The sequence below is a fragment of the Drosophila teissieri genome, chromosome 2R, assembly GCF_016746235.2.
Source record: "Drosophila teissieri strain GT53w chromosome 2R, Prin_Dtei_1.1, whole genome shotgun sequence".
Classification (NCBI taxonomy): Eukaryota; Metazoa; Arthropoda; class Insecta; order Diptera; family Drosophilidae; genus Drosophila; species Drosophila teissieri.
In genome coordinates, this window is record NC_053030.1 from 22,786,091 (window position 1) to 22,793,277 (window position 7,187).

Here is a 7,187-nt window from a genome sequence, read left to right on the forward strand (position 1 = left end):
GTGCTTCTTTAATCTCTCGAAACTCCGAATTTTATGCGCCCAAGTGGAGTGCTAAAAGGCCCACGGCCCTCGTCTATTGTTTCGCAGCGGCAATCGATGCCAATGCATTAACATTAAAACTTGGGTGCTGAAATTTTAATTAAAATGTGACAGGCAACTAGCGCACAATGAGCCCGCTCCCATCGCCGGATATCTTGGCCGGGCCCTCTTGTGTGTGCGTCTGGCATAAAAATATTCAGCATAAGTGGCGGCCACCCGGCGATGCTCAACATAGCAGAGCTGCCGACTTGCCGAGCTACCGAGCTGCAGAGCTGCCGAGCTGGCAGCAATTGTGCCATTTCAATCGACATCTGTTACTGATTTCAAAGAAACTTTTGTTGACAACACAAACAAATGCCAAATGCATGGGGCCAGGGACGGGGGGCAGCAGGGATGCCGTCGCCTGGGGGCTTAAGGTACAAACCGTTTGACGCTTGCCTGCGCACGACTTGGCCCACCGAACACCCAGCTCCGCCCTCCAAACACCTCCCACCGCCCACCACCCCCCGGGCCAAGCTCTTTTGGCCCTGAACCCGAGCCAGGACTCACGTGTGGCCCAAAGTGCCGCACAGCTGACGTTAACGTTATCAGCAAGCGGCTGTGCCGGTGAAATTGTGTGGGTCTGTTTTCATACCCAGCCATGCAGCAGTTCGCGGGGCATGCTCGAAGCTTCGCCATCTGTGCAGCAGCGAAAAGCAGGCCGAGTAATTACTGTCTTCAAACGAACTTAACTAACTTACATCATTGCTTACCTAAGGTACTGTCTTCAAGGGATTTCTGTTTTGCTAGCATATTGAAAGTGAATCCTTGGGTACCACACAGTCGTCACCCTTAACTTGCCTCCTGCATCTGTGCGCGTGTGTGTGTGTGGTAGCCTGCTTCTGGGCCTCTCCTTTGCGAGTGTGTGTGTGTTTTTGTTTTCGCCGGCTACAAACAAAGTTGACTGAGGCTGCCAGTTTGCGTGTCTGCGAGCCTGCATTTGAAGGCTGTGCAGCAAAGGCATCTGACATCAAGGCACGAAGGAAGCCCGGCGGTGGGAGCGAGAGGCAGTGTGCGAATGTGTGTGTGTGTGCGGCAGTGCTGTGGGTGGGTGTGTGTTTTCGGCGGCGCCATTGTCGATAATAACGATGGACTGAGCCTGAGCCCCGGGTCGCAGGCTCTTTTGTGCGCGTAACATGTGTCAATTACAGGCGCCCACACCCACATTCACACACTCGCACACAGGAACAAACACAGAGAGCGGCAGCAACAGCCGGCACGACCAACACACACCCACAATCGCATATGCGCTCACTTAGTTTCGCTCTCACACCGCCGATAACTCAAAAAGCTGCCAAAAAGTATGAGCACATTTTTTATATGCGCCGCCCGAAAGTATGCACATATTTTTTATATTTGTGCTGCCGGCATTTGACAGCTAAGCGACGCTGCCCTATGTTAATTTATTTTCACACAGCATTTGCTTTTTTTTATGGTTTGTATGTGCTGTTCGGGTGGGGAGGGGGCCAATTACTTTCCGGCTCTGTTTTTGTTGGCAAATAAAAAAGCTTAATTAAAAAATTCCGTTTCGCTGTAACAGGTGGAAAGACCAGCTGCTAAGTAGAACGGCCAAACTTTGCTGCTCCAAGAGTTTGGCGGGCACTTTAAATCAGCAGTGCCCGCAGTTGCCACTTCTTGTGTAGAAGCTGTGGCTTTCTATATATACCTATTATCAACTAATTATTTGAATTACTGCTCTCTGAATAAAGTTGGAATGAAATTTGTATGTTCTCTTTTATAATTACTCAAGCGAGATAACATGGCTCTGTAAACTCAACAGCTGTTAAGCGATCTCATATCTTCAGGTTCTGCACTGAGTTTCACTTTCGGAGGCTGTTTGTACTCCCCCAGGGGAGCAGGGGGACTGCTCCCACCGTTCTCATTCTCATTTGTGGCTCTTTTACTCTCCGCCGCTCTCCAAGCAGAACGTCTGTGGGTATAAAAGCCGGCTCCCCCTCGCAGCAGCAGTTATTTCTCCGATCCGCCGTCGGGTGAACAGATCAGTCGTGCTGTACTTACATCTATGTGTTCTGGTTTTCCGTGCAAGTAACCGTTGTGATCGTGCGAATGAAAAGTATGTCACTGGGGGGCGCTGCACTGGCACTGAAAAGTGAATTACATTGATCGTGACATGGGGATGCGAAATGTCGCCAAACGAAAAAATAAATCGTAGTGTAACTCGCTTGAAGGCCACACCAAGTAGCCAATCAACCAACCAACCAACCAAAAGCTGTGCCAAGAACTGCGTGTGCGCAGAGGCGCTTGGGAAATCTCTGTGACTGGCATACGAAATAAGTCAAGGTCCCCTGGCTCAAGAAGACGCCAGAACATAAGTCATACAGCCCCACAGACTTATAGAGATAGCACCCATATGCCATATATACCCATCCATAATCGCGCATAATCGGTAGCAATGAACTTTGAAGCCGGCGCGTCACTTGATAGCTTCCTTAACCCATGTGTGCTCTGTGGGTTCCGATTACATCAGTTTCCCAATTGTTTCCCGTGCAAAACATAACTGCATTATTAACAAGTGTTTCAAACACCTTTCCATTGTTTGGCGCTTCGCGATAAGCCGGCACAACAAAGAACCCCAGACGCCGCGATATCAGTTAAGTTCAGTTCAGTTGAGTTGAGTTCTGTTCAGTTGGGTTCTGCTGCTCCCAGCAGGGAGGTTCAATGGCTGGAGCCGTTTTATGGACTGATTGCCCTCTCAGGAGCCCACTTAGCCATCCAATCTAGGAAATCGAAGAGATTAGTGAAAGATTACTCACCTGGAGACTAAAAAATTCCATGCTTAACGGGTTAAGGCTGCACTCTACGTTTATAGATATAAGTCGCCATAATAAAAACATTCACTTGGGTCGTAAATGTTGTATGAAATATAGCAATTAGCCCTGTTCCCACACAAAACGCTTTTATAATGATGTAAAAGTAATTAGCCACTCATCCCAAACAAGATCGTAAGATAATGTTTCTATTATATTGACTGAAATAGTTCCTAGCCATCATAGGGAGAGAGTAGTGTAATGAGTAAAGTAGCTGGTCACATCTGACTCTCCATTCCAGTTATTTAAATTAAACTGGGTGCGAACAAATGTTTTTAGTGCATGAGGGGATTTTCAGAGCCGATCCAAGTTGAGGCCTCTAAGCACTTGTCACTCCACCCACTCCCCCCTCAACCACACCGCTCATGGCGGCTGATAAGAACTTGCGGCCCACAAGTCCACAAACAGTTAGTAAATCGGTATCAGACTGTGGAAACGCTATGGTGCGCTTATCACTCAGTCGCTGCCAGTCGGTTGCCCTAGGCACAAGTGGAACTGGGAATCGGAATCACAAGGGTGGCATCCACAGAGTGCTCCATTAGGCCTTGCCGTAGCTGTCACTAGAATCACAATTCTATCCGCACGATTGAGCCACTTTTGACTAACTATTTCGACCATGTTTGCTCTCGCCCCCTGCCCTTTGAAGTGAGCGAGAACGAAAAGCGCGCTGATCTTGAGGATCAGGGTCAGGATCAGGATCAGCAGCAGGATCAGCAGCAGGAGCAGGAACAGGCTGGAGGGAAAATGGAGATCCTGCTGGAGCTGAACCTAAAGCAGAAGCTGGCCACCCGGCTGGGCACCGTCCTGATGGCCACGTGCATCTTCGTCTTCCTTTGCTGGGACAGCGCGTTGGCCAGCCTCACACTGGGAGCAGTGGTGGCGCTCCTGCTGAGAAATCCCACCTTCGTCTTTGCCTTGGTGATGACCGCGTCCAGGGACCTGAAGTGGGTATACGTGTGGCTAATCTCCCGGAGGAACCTACCAACTTGCATTCTCTTTCAGGGCTTTCCATCGTTTCGTGGCGCTCAACATCTACCTGCTGAGGAAGGATCGCGGGGGATTCACTGTGGCCCGCTGCTTCCAGGAGCAGGCCAGGCGTCGTCCCAAGAAGACGTGCTTTGTGATGGACGATCGCCGCCTGAGCTTTGCAGAGGCTTTGGAGTTTAGCCAGAAGATCGCCGGGTACTTCAAGGATCGCGGCCTGCAGGAGGGCGACTGTGTGGCCCTGCTGATGGAGACGCGTCTGGAGTATCCCTGCATTTGGCTGGGTCTCTCCCAGCTGGGCGTAATCACAGCCCTCATCAACTCCAATCTGCGCGGGGAGTCGCTGCTGCACTCCATTAAGGTGGCCAATGCCAAGGCCCTGATTGTGGGCAGTGAACTCCTGGATGTGCTGAAATCCCTCAGGGAGAAGGAGCAGCTGGCGGAAGTGCCCATCTATCAATACACCGATGATGAGGTGCGCGGCGTTGCTGGACATGAGCTGCTGCCAGGAGCTGTGGACTTGGTTAGTGCTCTCAGGACCCAAACGAAACTGCAGCTACCGCGAACTGCGCGTCCAGAAGAAGCGCGCTCGAAGTTGCTCTATGTGTACACCTCCGGAACTACGGGCCTGCCCAAGGCAGCTGTGATCACCAACCTGCGCTTCCTCTTCATGTCCGCGGGATCCTACTACATGCTCAGGATATCCAGCGACGATGTGGTGTACGATCCCCTGCCCCTCTACCACACCGCCGGCGGCATCGTGGGAGTGGGCAACGCCATCCTCAATGGCTCCACGGTGGTGCTGCGCAAGAAGTTCTCGGCCAGGAACTTCTGGCTGGACTGCAATCGCCACAGCTGCACTGTGGCCCAGTACATCGGGGAGCTGTGTCGCTATCTCCTGGCCACGTCCTACGAGCCCGACCAGCAGAAGCACAGCCTGCGCCTGATGTACGGAAACGGACTGAGGCCGCAGATCTGGTCCAAGTTCGTCCGCAAGTTCGGCATTCCGCACGTAGGAGAGATCTACGGCGCCACCGAGGGCAACTCCAACCTGATCAACATCACCAACCGCGAGGGCGCCATCGGATTTGTTCCCGTCTACGGAGCGCGGCTCTACCCCGTCCAAGTCCTGCGCTGCGACGAGTACACGGGTGAGCCGCTTAAGGACTCCAAGGGGCACTGCATCAGGTGTCTGCCGGGGCAGGCTGGTCTCCTCGTGGGCAAAGTCGATGCCCGGCGGGCGGTGAGCGCCTTCCATGGATACGCCGACAAGGGAGCCTCGGAGCAGAAGCTCCTGCGAAATGTCTTCACCTCCGGAGACGTCTACTTCAACTCGGGCGACATGGTGGTGCGCGACATACTCGGCTACTTCTACTTCAAGGATCGCACGGGCGACACCTTCCGCTGGCGGGGCGAGAACGTGGCCACCCAGGAGGTGGAGGCCATCATCACGAACTGCGTGGGCTTGGAGGACTGCGTGGTGTACGGAGTGCAGGTGGGTTTCAGATATTTCCGATACTCTTTCCTTTAGTTTGCACCATAAGAATCGTAAGTAATTGAGAGCTTATCACTATCATCAAATCGTTTAGGGACCAGTTGAGACTGGTGAATCGAATTAGGTTTTGATTACCGTTTAGTGGCAAACTGAAATATGTTTCTATAACTATTGTTTGAGTGTAGCTAGGGGAACTACCCATGTGGAACTTAGTCACCTTTTTCGGGTTGTGCCATGTAGATAACACACTCGCACCACCTGAAACAAGTCGCAAACCTTGATTTCCACTATCGGCCCGCTTATCTTTGCAGATCCCCCATGTGGAGGGCAAGGCGGGAATGGCGGCGATTGTGGATCCGGATCGCAAGGTGGACATGGACTACCTGTCCGTGGTGCTGCGGGGCAGTCTGCCGCCCTACGCCCGCCCCCTCTTCATCCGACTGCTGGACGAGATTCCGCGCACCGCCACCTTCAAGCTGAAGAAACGCGAGTTGGCCAAGGAGGCGTACGACATTGGCCAGCTCTCAGACCCCATTTACTACCTGAATCGCGACGGGATCTACAGGCCGCTCAGCCAGGAGCAGTACGAGTCGCTGCTGTCGGGAAAGGCGGGACTCTGAGCAAGGAGTGGTACCTTGTTGTGCCCTCAATTGTATTCCAGCCACTCTCCACTGTGTGTAAATAGCAAAACGTTTGTCTGGCCCAATGTAATTTTAACGCTTAAACAACGACTGATTCCGAAATACCAAAATACCCAAATACCCAAATGCCCAAATAGTGATAAAGTTGTTTCGCTGCTGGGCCAAAATGCCGGGCGCGTTTCTTGGCCATAAAATGGCAGCTTAACCGATAATGGGAGCCAATACGTTTTACGGCCAGAAGATGCTGCTACCGCCACAAGATATATCGAAAGTGTTAAATCCCCAAGATTAAGTTCTCGCTCATTGGCAGCTGCTGCAGTTGCTGCTGCTGCTGTTGCTACTTTTACAGTTGCTGCTGCTGTGCTGTTGCAACATTAACGCCATTTCCGCTCGCTTGCGGCAGCTGCGACTCCGTTGGCCGTCGCCTAAGATAAACGATGTGCAAAATCCATACAAAACAATGGCAGCAGCGGGGAAGGCAAGGTCTTGCAACCGCAGCCGCGCAGCAGCGCAACATCGTCGATGGCCACCAATATCGATGTCGATGGCGAAAAAGTTGTGGCAGGCAATCATAAAAAACGAAGAAATGGCAAACAAAGCTGGGCGCCATTTTTAAGGCAGCGAAAATGGCGCTGCTGCTGCTGCTGCTCCTGGGAAGCCAAAGGTTCTGCGATGGTTAAAAGTTGTTGTTACCTCCTCCTTTTCCATAATAATTGGTGTGCTATTTCACTCGGAATATAAGAAAGCTCTTAAGGGTCCTGGAATGCGCTTTTCAGATATCTCTTATGCCTAATTAAGATACACAACATGCGACAGAGGTTCCGAGTGAAAGAAGTACTCGCACTTGTTTCGGCACTCGAACATTCTCTCGAGTGAACTTCAGTGTCGCAGGGATCCCGGGATTCCGATACACAATGTAAAAGCCGGATGCCCAAAATGCACATAAAGTTGCAGCTGCAGCAGCTGCCAAACTCCCCGGCCACGCCCCCCGCCATCCCTCCATCCCGCCGCCCTTTTCGCGACGCCATCGTCGATGTCATAAACAAAATGGCAGTTGTGGGTGCAGAAGTGCATGAATACGTTCGCATAGCTAATAACAATAAAAGCAACAACAAAAACAGCCATTGCAGCTGACACCAACAGGCAGCAGCGCAGTTGTTG

At 51.8% G+C, this 7,187-nt stretch overlaps 1 protein-coding gene across 1 annotated transcript; it reads left to right on the forward strand.

Annotated features, from left to right (window-relative positions):
* Positions 1-2,053: 2,053 nt before the first annotated feature.
* LOC122612646 (long-chain fatty acid transport protein 1) lies at positions 2,054-6,160 on the forward strand. Its single transcript, XM_043786394.1, has 4 exons — positions 2,054-2,152; positions 3,553-3,850; positions 3,909-5,385; positions 5,697-6,160. The coding sequence occupies exons 1-4, from the start codon at positions 2,146-2,148 to the stop codon at positions 6,003-6,005; spliced, it is 2,091 nt and encodes a 696-aa protein (XP_043642329.1). The 5' UTR covers positions 2,054-2,145; the 3' UTR covers positions 6,006-6,160.
* Positions 6,161-7,187: the final 1,027 nt, after the last annotated feature.